This window comes from Apodemus sylvaticus, chromosome 8 (assembly GCF_947179515.1).
Source record: "Apodemus sylvaticus chromosome 8, mApoSyl1.1, whole genome shotgun sequence".
Classification (NCBI taxonomy): domain Eukaryota; kingdom Metazoa; phylum Chordata; class Mammalia; order Rodentia; family Muridae; genus Apodemus; species Apodemus sylvaticus.
Genome location: NC_067479.1, coordinates 92902525 through 92917888, shown reverse-complemented (window position 1 = coordinate 92917888; position 15364 = coordinate 92902525). Strand labels below are relative to the sequence as shown.

Here is a 15364-nt window from a genome sequence, read left to right as displayed (position 1 = left end):
TTGCTCCCCAGCTCTGCCTACTTTATCTGGACACCTGCCCCCTGACTATGTGCTTTCCCAACAATAAGTACAAAGATTTCATTGCAGACTCCCAAAGCCTTACTGCAGTGTCTCCATAGGACCACCTGATTCAGTTGTTTGTTGTTGATAGCTGAGGCAGGATAGACTGTGTCAAGCAATATATCACCTAGTCTGTATAATACCTGCATGAAGCTTTATCCCATAGGTCAGAGAAATGGAGGCCATTGTCTATGACCATCTTTCCCATTTTCTGGTTATTTGTAGAAGCTAACTTTGTTAACCTCTGCCATTGGTGATGGAATGTGGTGTGTGCTAGGACAATGACTTGCACAGCTTTGAGGGTCATGTCTCTATAAAATATTGATAGAAAGAGAAGTCTGTAAATGTCGATGGAAAGGTTCTGCATCATTTGTGGTACAGCGTAATAGATGATAAATGTTAATTATCATCACCATCATCACTATCATTATTTTTTCTCACGAAGTATTCTGAGTGTCTTTTCCCCAGATCATAAGAAAACAAAAACATATAATAGTTTTCCATACAACTTAAAATAAGGAAGTATTGTATAGGACTATCCTACAAGAAAAACATTCACTACTTGGAGAATTCAACTATGCCTGCCTGCTTGTAAAATATCATCCAAGTGAGGTTTATTGACTATTTATACCCCTTCAAAGGACAGGGAGTGTCAGGAGACCCTTGACTGAGCATATCTGGCCACCCCACCCCACTTGTATGTGACTCATCCCTAACTGTAGGTGGTCTCCAGGGAGGCCTAGAGTATATAGGCCAGAAAAGACTGGGAACTTGTCTATGCGACTATGGGAAACCCATCATCCTTGATGGGTAAAGACTTTTAGTGTGGCCTTTAGAGGGATAGCACATCCATCCCACAAATAAACCCTTGCTTGCTCTGTAAGAAACCCAATAAATTCATTTGGTTTCCCAGAATGAACTTTGCTGGATGCATGCCTCTGTTTGTCATTGGGACCTTAGGAAGAGGGGCAGATGTAATTAATGCCAGCTTCTTTGAATAAAATTTAGCAACAGAAGAAAGGTATAAGCTAATCATTGAAAACAAAATCCATTGGAGAATTAATCCTCTGAATTTACACACCGAGACAAGAGACAAGAAGAATCTTGAGCATTCTTGGGAATTTGCCAAGCCATGGCTTCCCAACCCTATCCAGAGTGGTTCAACATGGGACCACAGATCCTGCTTGTCCCTCTGGCCCCAAGACTGCCAGCAATTGACTCCATCCTTGTGAAAAGTAACCTGCATTTAATATTTAGCCTATCATGAAATTTAGCCAGAGGGCAAATGTTTGGCAAATAAGCCTGCTCTATAATTCAGCCCACATGCAGGAGTATGCTCTGTGAGATAGAAGTAACAGATAGTTCGCATCGGGCTCTATATTACTTAATCCATGATCTGGCAAGAATGAATGGTGGAGATGCCACTCATTTGCTCAAAGAGAGGCATGAGATCTTCACCCATTCTCCTAAACTTGGTCCAACGCTGCCCTGGAGAACAGCTATGTGGGCTCAGGTCCCTTTCATTTTAGTGTAATTGTGTATCTGGGCAGTGCTTGGCTTAAAAAAGTTTTATTTATGCCAACCTGAGGACCCTGTCTACCACCTAGTCCAAGGTAAGATACACCTTCCTGAGGAGCAGCTCTGCACCAAACTTGTGGCATCTGAGCTGAGATTCTTCCCTCCCAAGAATGACTTTAGAGAAAAGCAATTTCTCTGTAACTCTATATCCATTCATGTCCACTCAGATTCCCCAAGAATGGACCCAGATTTTGTGATAGAAAATGACAAGTGAGAATAATTCAGTTCTGTTAATTCATCCTAGAACAAATGGTATTGGGGAAGAAAAATCAAATGTGTACAGACTACTGAGGTCTGTAGAGGAAATTCAAGCACTGGGAAAGCCGTGAAGATTCTGATTGCTTGTTCTGGAAAGTAGAAGAAGCTATCCATGCTATGGATTTCTGAAAGAAATTTGATTTCAGACCTTTAATCAAGGCAGGCTGAGCCCTGGTATGAAGGCAGGGCATACCTTCTAGAGAATATGTACTTGGCTGGGAGTTTCTCTATTCTGCTAAAATCCTTTCCAGAGCCTGCCCATTCCCTCAGCTTCAGATTACACTTCCTCTGCCCCCTTCCCCTCCCTGACCCCACACTGACCCCACACTAACCCCACACTGACCCCACACTGACCCCAGAAGGATCCCCTTCCTTGTTTTACCTGTTTCCTTTTCTGATCATTGCTTTTTTAACTCTGTCCTCCTAAAAAGCTTCTGGACTGGTGTTTAGGGGTCTTCTTCAGTATTCAGGTATCAACTTCAGGAACACCCTCCTTCCTTTGAACCCCAAGTACCTTTCTGACATATTCTATTCTATTTTCTATATACCACACTTATTTCTATTTGGAGTTCTCAGTATTGCCTCCTCATGAGATAGAACTGTCTGGATTGTTGGTACCACTGCCAAAATCCCTTCAAGTGAAGGAAAGGTTGCTTTGTCTTATGTTTTAGAGGTCCCTGTTTTGTGGTTCTGTTGTCTCTTGGCTATGACAAGGCAGAGGAAGGCAAGAAGGAACAAAGATGGTTTCTTCCCAGCAGTCAGGAGGCAAAGAGCAGCCCAGGCAAGCCACAGCCATCAAGGCTATGCTCCCAATAAACTACTTCTTTCAACTGAACCCCTGTCCCAAAGTTTCCAAAACATCTTAAGGAGAGCCATAATATGGGGACTCAGTCTTCAGTGCATGAGTTTTGGGGAAACACTTCATATCTAAACCATAATAAGTTCCAATTATGGTAAGTGGTTGAGAAATGTTTCTTATATGCATAAAAGAGAAGTCTCAGAGTTCCTTGCCTTGAGAATTTAAGGAATAGACTAATCCAGACCTACATTAAGTCTGTGGACAGCTGAACTAAAGTGGGTGGGATTAGAGAATCACCACACTCCTGGAATGGTCATGCAGCCAAATGATATATGGGGTGCCTCCATTCCTGAGATCATCACATGATTTTTCTCAGCAGTATTTCAGAAAGAGCTGCTCAGATCCCTCCTCCATAAATGAAGGTACCTGCCACTCTGAGAAGTGAAGTCACAGGCCCAGGCCCTTAGCTAGCCAGTGTCAAGTGAGAGCTCAATTCTGGGACTCCACTCCAGAGCTTGAGCTCCAGACTCTTGGGCTGCTTTGCATTGGTGTTGCCCAGCAACACTGATATGGAGAAAGGATGAAAGCTGGGAGCATTTCCTGGGCTGGGTTTGTGTATTTTCTAATGGGCAGGATAAGGCTCTTCCTCTGTCTCTGATGTGTTTGTTGTTCATGGGCCATTTGCTGTACTAAGTATTCGATAGACTAGGAGCTGAAAGGCTGTATGTTGTTGGCGTATCAGATATATTGCAAAAACAAGTCAGAGATGTGGAAGATGCTCTTTAGATACAAAGTATAGATTTACCACCAAGGTGGCAGTCCTCTCTCCAGACATCTCCTAGCATCTGTTCTTATAAAAGCTGAACATTCCTGACATGTGGGGGGTGATTCTTTCTTGTCAGGAAGAATGCTGGATGGATGATATTTCTGGACTTTGTATAGAGGGACATGCACAATTAAGTTGTCCAGGGCAGATGGGAACAGTGGGGAAAACTACCTTGTTGTCTGGAAACATTTTATTGCAGAGAAAATCTTGTGTTTGGTGTATACACTTGAAGTTTAGGAAAATGACTTTGGGGCTGAGGAAATGGCTCAGTTGGTAAAGCCCTTCCTGTGCGTGTGTGTTCAAATCCCCAGCATCTGGGTAAATGATGTGTAGGCATGGTGGTCTGCTTAAAATTCTAACACTAAGTTAGGATTCTCAGAACAAGTTGGCCAGTGTAGCTAGTCAGGTTGGTGAGCTCTGGGTTCAATTAAAATCTTCTGCCTCCATGAATAAGGTAGAGCGTAATCAAGAGAAACACCCAACTTCAATCTCTTGCTCCCACAATCATGTGTACACATGCACATGCTAGTAGGTAAATGCATACCCACAAGCATGCAAACATGCACACCACACACTTATGCAGGCACATTTCCAAAAGTACATTAAAAAAAAACACTTCCATACAATACAGGCAGAATTCATCAACAAAGCTTGTATACGTGAAAATTAGAATTATTGCTGCTTAAGTAAAGGGCCTCCACCACAGAAAGTGCTGTTCTTACTAAACCCAGATCCAAGTAATATGTACAGGGGATAGAGAGATGGCTCAGTGGCTAAGAGTATTCGCTGCCCTTCCAGTGGACCCAGATTCAACTCACATAACACACATAGTAGCACAAACCGTCTGTAATTGCAGTTCTAGGGGATCCAATACCACTTTCTGACTTCCTTTGGCATCAGGCACATATTTAGTGCACATTAATACATGGAAGAAAAACACACGCACGTATAAAAATATACAAAATGAAATAGGAGTATATTGTGGAGAATAATTCAGTGTGCATACCATGTGGAATAATGGCCTGTAAATCTTCTGAATCCTAGTCTCCCATACCTGCAGAAGTGACTTTATTAGGGCATAAGGTCTGGATTTGGTGTCTGCCTGTGTCCTTACGAGGAAATGAGGGAGTTATTTGGCACATAGTCTCAGAAGGTTGGCCCGTGTAAATATGGAGACAGCATTTACCATGCTGAGTCTACAAGCCAAGGAATCCAGGATTATTACAAAGCACATGGAGTTTAGGAGAGTGACATGGCACCGGACAGACTTTCTCATGGGCTCCTGAGGAAATCAGCCCTGGTTTCCAGAATCAAACAAACAAATTTCTGTTGGTAGGGCCACCAGGTCTAGAGCAACTCATTTGAGTGGGCAGTGGATATTGTGAGTAAGAAGACTCCTATGAAGATTCGAGGAAAAGGCATAACCTATCCTAAGTTAGGCAAGGGGGACTTTTGACAAAATTTAGAAACCACAGGCAAACAAGGAAAAACTTATCTTGCTGCATGGTAAGAAGCTTAGAATCTCACAAATGACTGCAAGATGGTCAGTCATTCTCCGAAGCTCCCTCAGATGGACTATAAGACTAGAATACTGGTGCAGCCTCAGAGTGATATCTACCTCTTCCTCACTGGCTGGGAAGGTCTGGGGACCTGAGGAGGGTAGCTGGACAGTTTCAACTTACTCTTGACTTTCTTCACTTCTGCTGTAGGTCATTGATGCTGGGAACCCATCCTTAACGTGTGCATGTATCTGTTGGCTTGGAATTTCAGTTCCTTGTGCAAATTTCTGATCCATGCCTATCTCTTTGTTGACTGTAATGATGGGCAGCAATTCCAGGCTTTCCTAGCTATTAAAATTGCTTGCTAGAAGAGCCTCTGGAATCAATCCATTCACTGTGGTGATTTTGCGTGCCAACGAAAGTGTTATCTCAAATACTAAATCACATGGATGTGTGCAATCCAGTCCCTATTTCAAGCAGGTCATATTTCCTAGGTCCTCTTTTCTGTGCCCTTGGGAATCCAAGTCTTTTTCTTAAAAAAAAAATGACAACTTCAGAGCAAGATTTAGTATCCAACCAAGTAAGTTAGATGGGGTGGTCTTTCAACAAGGTGGTTACCTTTATATCTTTCTGACAGTGCTCACTGTTCTGTGGGTGGAAATCTTGGAGTTCTAGGAAAACCTGGAAGGATGAGCATCCCTCTTCTATCCACAAAGGAGTCATGATTAAACAGCTCAACCAGTCTCAAAGCAAACATAAAGCAGCTGAAAACCACTGGGTTCTGCAACATGTCGAGACAATGATCTAATGAAATAGAATTTTGTGTCTGACTGTGGTAAGGTTTGATATGAGTCTGATATAATTAATCCATCAATGGAAGTGAAAGCCAGGGGTTTTACTGAGTCATTATTTGCATGTTTGTGGGCTCCTGTAAGTAGCCTTTGCAGCCAGGAGTGAGTCACAGTAATTACTTCAAGCTTGGGCAGGAATAGTAAATGGCTCTGAACTACAGGATTCCACAGATAAAGGCTTTCTCAAAAATATTCTATGGTATAAGACTGAATCAGTCATGTTTACCCTGCCAGGCTATTATGTGGTAGATTATAGTTACAGGAGTTATAATATGCACTTTTGAGATAAAAGCCAGAGTCCCAGTGACCTGTGAAATCTGAAAGAGTATCTCAAGGTGGATGTGGGACAGTCAGGCAAGACCCAGGTGTGCCAGCTTGCCAATTGTCAACTGTAAACTCTGTCTGGGAAGCATATTAAGGGTGGCCAGCTGAGGAAGGAGAGGTAGCTGGCACAGGGTGGGTAGGAACAGAGGAGAGGGGGAGTACTGTTCTAGTTTCACCTCTTGTTGCTATGATAAAAATAAATGCCATGTTAACAACAATTTAGAGGAGAGAGGATTTATTCTAGCTCACAATTCCATGTAACAGTGCATCTTAGCAGGCAGTCAAGGTGGTAGGGTGAGTGGACTAAATGGAAGGTCCTGTCAAAATCACACCTTGCAAAAGTCTGCCTCTGGGGGTCTGGGGGTTGGGGAGGAAGGGAAGAAGGGGTGATGTTTCATCAAGGCAGTGACATATGCACCGTAGGACATGCTGCAGGGGTGAAAATGGAAATGTGTTGCCTCTGGGCATCTAGTGAGGATGTTTCTTGTAGCACTGAGTTCCTGGGAGGGGCATGGCCAGGAAGATGCCTGATTGCCAACATTACTGAGGAGTCCCTTTTAGGCTGGCCCGGGAGGTGCCTGATTGCTAACGGTTGGGAACTTGGAGCCCAGAGAGAAAATGAATTCATGCAAAACTACTTCTTAACTCACTTTCTATACTTTTAAACAGCATAGGACTCAAGCCCAAGAAACAGCTCTGCCTACCATGGGCTGGGTCCTCCCATATCAATTAATTTAATCACGACAATCCCCCACATATATGCCCACAGGCCAATTTGAACCAGACAGTACCTCACTCTTTTCAGGATATTCTAGTGTATCTAGTTGGGGATTAAAAGGAAATGGCACACATTCCCTGGGCCAACAATGTGTTTCCTTGTCATTACAGTTCACGTTAGGAGTGTTTTTAGGATGATTTTTTTCCCCATTGGTATACTAAGCAACTTGAGGCTAGGATGATAAAATCTGTCCTCATCCCACCCACCTCTGAGGTACCAGGGATCTTAGGAATGAGCATGCCATGGCGGGATTGCTGAGTCAGAACTACACAGGAGATTCTGCTGTGAACTTTAGGTGCATGGGACAGCTCTGTGGGTGCTTTCTACCATTAACTGGATGTGTTAAATTTTCCAAATGGGCCTCTGGTATGGCCCTTGTCACTATTTTGTACACAAGGAAAGTACAGGTAGAGGATTGCCTCCTACTAGTTGATGCAGTTTTGAAAAAGGCCTTACGTCTTGCCACAGTTCCCTGTACAGTTGTTCAGTGTTATAGAAGTCTAGACTAGAGAGCTTTTGTACAAGACAGAAGCAGGTAAGCTCTGTGCTTCCCCATGGGAGGGCAACAGGAGCATCTCTTCCATTGTTTTCTGCTCTGTCTGCTGGCCATAGTGGAACTTTTACTTATTTATACCAGGGCCAAAGGTCTGAATAAGTATCAATTAATTTAATCACGACAATCTCCCACATATATGCCCACAGGCCAATTTGAACCAGACAGTACCTCACTCTTCTCAGGATATTCTAGTGTATCTAGTTGGGGATTAAAAGGAAATGGCACACATTCCCTAGGCCAACAATGTGTTTCCTTGTCAGTACAGTTCACGTTAGGAGTGACAAACTGAACAATTCCTTCCAGAACTGATTGTGGCTACATGTTGCCTCATTTTGAAGCATTGTCTTCAGGGGTAAAGAAAAAAAAGCACACATTGGACAACCTACCATCTTTGGCCAGGAGGTGAAACTTTCTTCCTCCTTCTTTCCTTTGCTTTTGCTTTTTAAATATGTAAAGAAAACACAAAGAATTATCTTCAGACTTTCAACGGGAAGGAAAAAAGATTTGTTAATACAACTATAGGACAGAAAAGCAACTGTCTTTTAGAAAGCGTCTTACTGTGGAGCTCAGCCTGGTTGGGTATCCCAAGATAGTTTTGAACCTCAGACTTTCTTGCTCCTAGCTCCTAAGTCCTGGGAACATAACAGTGCCCTAATGATGTGTTTTCTGAAGAACAACCTTTGTTTTATCCATCGTTGTCTACCCATCTACCTACTGACCCATCCACCCTGCCATTTGTCATCCCAGCTTCTCATCTAGACACGTGAGGCCAGAGGATGAGTGGCAAGAGGTGGCTTCTTCCTTTACAGGCCTCACACTCCACTTAGCAGAAAGGGAGAGTCTGTGATACAGTCCCAGTTGGAGTAGAGCTGTGTCAGTTGCGATGACTACAGGAAGAGAAAGCACTGGAGATCAGGAAGCGGATGCTAACAGCACCAGCTTTCAAGGACCATCCTCTCTCTGTCAAATCAAGCCTGACTAATACAAGGATGTGCAATTTCTATAAAGGCACCATAGTGGAGGCCCCTGGGTGCCTCATAGAGCAGGACAGGAGCATCATCCCAAGTGCTTGGCATCTCTGGGTCTACATCGAAGGGGGGGGGCACCTGCATGAGTGAGCCTGAGGTCTGGTACCTGTGACCTGGCTCCCTCTGCTCCCTAATGCCGCTCTGTTCTCTTTATTTTCAGATCCTGCCATTGTCAATGGAGTGTATTGGTCTGAATCTCTCAACAAAGTTTTTGTGGATAACTTTGATCGGGACCCTTCTCTCATATGGCAGTACTTTGGAAGTGCAAAAGGCTTTTTCAGACAGTACCCAGGTGAGTGTGCCTAAATTGGCAACCCTGGCCTCCATGAGTGGTGTTGTGTTCCCCTTCAGATTTATGCTTAATAGTTTTCTCCTTTCCTTTAGAAGAAAATGAAAGATTGGCTTCTTTTGTCAGTGTACAGAATAGGAGCAAAAAAGAGGTGCCAGTATGTATGTATGTATGTACACACACAGGGACACACAGACAGACAGACAGACACACACACATACACACAGGGACACACAGACACACACAGGGACACACAGACACACACACACATATATACACAGGGATACACAGACAGACAGACAGACACACACACAGACAGACACACACACACATACACACAGGGACACACAGACACACACACATACACACAGGGACACACAGACATACAGACACACACACACACACACACACACACACACTGTGCTGATAACAGAAACTGTGTCTTGCTTCAGCGTCTTTCCCAGGAAGTTAATTCATAGAACAACCAATGAAAGCAAAGAACCCGGCTGCAAGATGTATCGTATTTCATCTTCCAGACAAGAGTGCGGTGTTCTTATTATGGCTTCCACTCTTGCTGCTTTTATGATCATTGTTGTCAGAGTTAATAGATGAAGTCATGGGGCAATATTAAATTCTGACTGAAGGTTGGAAGTAGTACAGAATGTGCACTTGGGTCCCCTGCCTAGAGAGGTGACTTACCATGAGGCAGAGGCTGAAACAGCCAAGGCTCAGCAGATGGTGACATCCCTCTAGAGAGGCCCCAAAACCTCCCCCAGGTCAGCACGATCCCAGCATTCGTCTGTCACACGCACAGAACAGGTGTTCCTTCTGGGGCCTTCCTAGGCCTCTACTTTGCAGTAGGGTTTTAATTCTAGCTTGGTTTAAATTTTAATTAAAAAGGGAAGTCTTAATTTTGCTTACAAGTTGTGAGAACAGGACTTGAGGCTGCAATTGTTCCAGTATCACAGATGTAGGAATTAACAAGCTCAACCCAGAAGAAAGGGGGGGGGAACACTGCACAGTCTTGGAGCAATTAGGCGGAGGCTTTATGTTTTCATTAAGTAAGACTAGGCACCTGATGTCTTTCGATGTTGCTGCGGAGAACTATCATCCTCCGCCTCGAGGAACTGTTTTCCCTGTACATGGCATCTGTGGCCTGAGACTCGCCTGTGGGGGCATCTGCCTCACCAGATTATTCAACGGTTCCTAAGGGCCCTGTTCAGCAGGGCTCACATGTTTCCTCATGGAGCTCACAGCCATTTAAGCAATAAGCATTCTGTTACAGGCAATGTTATAATAAACAGTGGGCCATTAAAGTTTCAATGTCACCAAATTGCAGTCTGCCTCGATGTGAGCAACTTTGAAGTACATTGGTAAGGCCGGCGTGTGGAGGGCATGCACGCCTGCCTAGCAGTCAACTGGACAGCTGGCTCTCTGACCAAGGAGGCTTTGAGATGAGAGTGGAAAAGAGAAGTAGAAGCCAGGCGTCATCAATTGTCTCTATCAACAAGAAGTCCTTCAAGGATAGTCGCAAGGACATTGGAAAACAAAGAAATTCACCATAAAGGACTCATGTAATTGGGAGGTTTATTTATAGATGAGGCGTTTGTTAGATCGGTTTAGTCAAAATGCTTGCAGTTCTTGTATGATATTCTCAGCAGGATTTTGAGTCCATAGAATGCCTCTATCTTTTCCGCATTAATAAGTGCATGGGTACAGTCTTATGAATATATTTAGTTGCCCTGAATGATGGCAAGTGACCTCTTAACTCTGGAATTGGTTCTAGATAGAGCTCCTCTCTTGCCTCCTGGCCCATTCAGCAAAGGGAGGGAACCACAATGTATGGTTTTGCAGGAATGTTTTTCCTATCAGGATGTTTCTGTTTTCATAGTATAGGAAAAGCAGGAAGTGCTACCAGCGTACCTGACCTTAGGTGGGATGTGCTTTGCTGGCTTCTCACAAGTGTTTGCAAAGCCCTAGATTTATTAGAAGCCTTGAGTGAGGGCTTGCAAATCAGGGTGAATTAGGGAGCAGAGGTCAAGTTCCCCAGTGTGCCCTTGAGAGGTTGTATTCCCTCTGTGGAAAACTTCTCCCTCAGAAATTTGTGTTGCAAGTGGCAAAGACCCTGTGATAGCAGGCTCCAGCGAGAAGCTTGTGTCTAAGCTCTTGACACTTCAAGTCTCATGTGCTGTGTTGGAGAACCAGTGGCTTCCAGCATTTGGCAATATCCTTGTTTCTCTGGCAATGGAGGAACGTTGCTCTCCACCTGGCAGGATGTCTCAGCAGGGATCACAGGGAGCATGCGCTCTGACCGTTTACCTAAAAGCTTCTAGAATGTGCATATCTGGAACACACAATTGCACAGCCACCTCTCAGAGAGTGCTTAGTTACAGCAGGCCTGGCAGACAGTAAACCATCATCTCATGCTTGGTGCCTCTTTTACCTATTAATGACTCCCCTCCCCCGGGGCACCTGCCTGGTCCAACAATGTGGGCATTAGTGATTTTTTTTTTTTTTTAGTATCCGTGTGCAGTCCCTCCATTGAGATTCCTTCCTGGGTGATTCTAGTTTGTGTCAAGTTGACCATAAGAGGGGTCATACTCTTCTGTGTCTACTTTTTTGCTGGTATTGCTCTTCCTTGCTAGTTTTGCCAGCAGACTAATCTGGTAGGGATGTTTAGAAAGGCACCAGTGCAAACAGAGCCCGTGGGGATGCAGAGAGTCACGAGCCCATATGCAAGGCAGTGTTCTCCTTTCAACTCCACCTCCAGTCCCTTCTTAGAAGCTTTGGGAGAGTACACAGCAGCAAAGATGTCATGGGAAGAAGACTGGTAGAGCCAAAGGGTGGTTACCTACAGTGTCTAGAGAGAGGCATATGTCCTATCATCCAGCATACATGGTGAACACAAGAAACATCGCTGAGCCCTTTGGCTGTGTATATATATATTTATACACACACACACACACACAGACACACACACACAGACACACACACACACACACACACACACACACACACACACACACACACACACACGGCTGTGCCATCCTAACTATGCTGAGATTTCCACAAAACAGTCTGTCATATAAGTTAGGAATAAATCTTATTATGGCCCTTCATTGTGCAATATTTTATCAGTTATATTTTACCTTTATACTTAATGACTTTTATTTAGTCCTTTCTTATTCTTTTGCTTTCTAATTCTGGAGGGAAGACCTTTCAAGTAAGTCTCAGTGCAGGTAGAAGCATGGGTATAGGATGGTAGAACACAGTATCACACAGTGCCTGTGGAGGAATTTGGGGATGTTCCCTCGACCCAGTCTGTTATTACCCTGGCATGATCAAGAATGCTGGCCATTGGGAGCTGAAAAAGAAGCTGTCAGTGCTACATACTAAATCAGGAATTCTAACCATGAAAATAATCATTCTGTTTTTTTTTCTCCCATCCTTTAAAATCTGTTTGAAGTCCTTTAGTCATGATCAGCACTTGTTTTAAAGCAGTAATTCATTTTGTTTTTAAGTGCATGAAGATGGACACATATATTTATTTACTATGTGTGTGTGTGTGGATGGAGGTATGTCTATGCATGACCACATGTGTGTACATGTCACACTCTGTATGTGTATGTGAGTAAGAGGACAGTTGGGGGAGGTGGTTGTCTCCTGCTGTCATGGATTTGGGGGATTAAACTCATACTGTCAAGCTTTGTAGTAAGTGCCTTTACCTGCTGAGTAATCTTATTGGCCCTGAAACAAAATATCATTGCCTTTGTAAGGGTTTTATCACTGTGAAGAGATACCATGACCATGGCAACTCTTATAAAAGAAACTATTTAATTCAGAGTGGCTTACAGTTTCAGAGGTTTAGTCCATTATCATCCTGGCTGGAGGCATGGCAGTGTGCAGGCAGACATGGTGTTGGAGAAGGAACTGAGCGTTCTATGTCTTGATCTGTAAGCAGCTGAAGGAGACTGTCACAGTGGTGTACCTTGAGCATATATGACCTCAAACCCCCACCTTCACAGTGACACACTTTGTCTAACAAGGCCACAACTCCTCTAATGAGGCTCTATCTGCTAATAGTGCCCATTCCATATAGCTGAGCATTCAAACACATGAAACTAGGGAGGCCATACCTATTCAAACCACCTCACTCATTCTTAATAAAATAAGATTTGCATGGAGAATGCTACCCTTCCTGGGGTTCACATGATTTCTCCCTAGCCCATGCTATAGACATGACGTCACTAGGGTTTGGTAATGGGGCCAGGCACTGCTTAGAGACCTTTTAGTAATGCCAGCAGCTTCAGCATCTTGCTGGACTGTGAGAAATGGTCTTGGCCATCTTTATTCCTAGCTGCAAAAGTGGCTGGAGTTGCATCTTCTCTGCATAGAGGGCATCCCGCTGAGGCAGTCTCCATTTACCACAGCAGTCTGAAGTAAGTGGGTTAAGGCCCTGAGTGCTGCAGGCCCACCACCTGAGGGTGCTTCCCCGAGAAGGATGAGCAGTCAGTGAGGAGCTGCTGGGCTGTGCCTTCTCACCCCATCTATTTGGTCAGCAAAGCAGAGCAGCCTTGAAGTACTACAAATAACCATTTGAAGTCTCAAGGTTTCTTATAAGCCCGTTTTTCTTCTAGGGATTAAATGGGAACCAGATGAGAATGGAGTCATTGCCTTTGACTGCAGGAACAGAAAATGGTAGGCAGTGCTTACATCTCTTAGTCAATTTTGAGAGAAAATTTGAAGAGAGGCCACAATTCATGGTTACTTAATTTTCTCTCCACTTAGGTACATCCAGGCAGCTACTTCTCCAAAGGATGTCGTCATTTTGGTGGATGTCAGTGGGAGCATGAAGGGACTCCGCTTGACCATTGCCAAGCAAACAGTCTCCTCAATACTGGATACTCTGGGTGATGATGACTTCTTCAACATCATCACGGTGAGTGTGTCTGCTCTGTGCTTTCTTTGCACTTTGGGTCATTTACATCATTGCATTGTGATATGCAGGGTCTCAGAGCAGATGTTGGTTATGTGCTATTCACAGAGTTGGGGAGAGTACAGTCTTCCAGGGCCAGAGAATGCTATAGAATGCATTGCTTCTTTGAGGTCAGCAAATGGCTTCTCCAGCCTTTTGGGGGGATGTTGGAGAATAGACTTAGCAAAGATGTCCCATGAGCTGCTAGAATTTCTCACAGGAAAATGAACTTTAAGGCAGCTTAATCCCATGTCCATGATGGTAACAGCAGGAAGAAGAAAGGACTGAAAGGTCATTGGCAAGTGGTACACCCTTCCCTCATCACAGCCACGCCAGGAGTTGGGGCCTGGCTTGGGCAGAGGAAGAGTTCAGAAGGTGTCTGTAAAATGTCCAGGGTCCAGCCACAGGCAGGTGGAGGCCAGAGAACATGCCAAAGCTGAGCAGTGATATAGACATGCAAGAGAGACATATTCTGTTTCCTATTTGTAATTCTTTCCATTCTGTGGCATGCTTTGATGTGATTATCATGTCCTTAAGATCCTCCCCTCCACCCTTTCAAAGAACTACTTCTCTTTTCAAAGACTGTAGTCACAAGAAACTTCCACTCCCCACCTGTAGTGTGCAATAAGGCACTTGGATGTAGTACTCGGATGCACTTTGCCATATTTAGATATGCACTGATAGCCAGTGACAATGGAGGCAGTGTGGTAAGGAGCATAGAGCTTGGACATTGGAGTTGAAACAATGCTGGTAGTGATGAAGCTCTGTTGTGTGTACCTTCCCATACCTTTGGACACAGCATGTTGTCATTGAGCCCTATGTTAGGGCAGCCTTGTGCAGAAACAGAGCACCAACCTGTGTTCTCTAGGTTAAGGTACTGAGGTTTAAGTGGCAAGGATGTTGCTTGGTTGCTCATTACCACATTCTGATAGGACCTCCAGACCAAAAGGCATAACCAAAGAGCAAAGGTGCCAACAGCTGCAGGGCTTAAAAAGCCATTGAGATGGGCCAGCAAGATGGTCCAGTGAGTTAAGGTGCTTGTTCCTAAGGCTGACAGTACTAGTCAATCCCCAGGACTCATAAAGGACCTTTTCCTTGCTGAGGCACATGTGCATGTGTGCATACTCATGCACACACACACACACACACACACACAGACGTGAGCACACAAATGAACATCTGTCAAATAAATAGGTCACAGAAAAAATTCAAAGCTCTGAAGAAGAGCAATTGGAAAAGGAAGAGACCATTATCTCTCTGGAGGGAAAGGTCATCCAGAGACTGTCCCACATGGGGATTCATCCCATATACAGTCACCAAATCCTGGCACTATTGTGGATGCCAAGAAATGCTTTGCTGAAAGGAGCCTGATATGGCTGTCTCCTGAGAGGCCCTGCCAGAGCCTTGCAAATACAGAGACAGATTTCTTGCAGCCAACCATTGGACTGAGCATGGGGCCCCCAATGGAGGAGTTAGAGAAAGGACTGAAGGAGCTGAAGGGGTTTGCAACCTCATAGGAAGAACAACAGTATCAACCAATAGC

General features: G+C 44.3%; 1 protein-coding gene across 1 annotated transcript in view; it reads left to right on the top strand.

Annotated features, from left to right (window-relative positions):
- Cacna2d3 (calcium voltage-gated channel auxiliary subunit alpha2delta 3) overlaps positions 1-15364 on the top strand; it is an 827632-nt gene that overhangs the window by 364768 nt on the left and 447500 nt on the right. The window contains exons 6-8 of the mRNA XM_052190624.1: positions 8718-8849; positions 13484-13544; positions 13635-13785. Coding sequence (XP_052046584.1) covers positions 8718-8849; positions 13484-13544; positions 13635-13785 — 344 coding nt within the window. The remainder of the gene's footprint in view (positions 1-8717; positions 8850-13483; positions 13545-13634; positions 13786-15364) is intronic.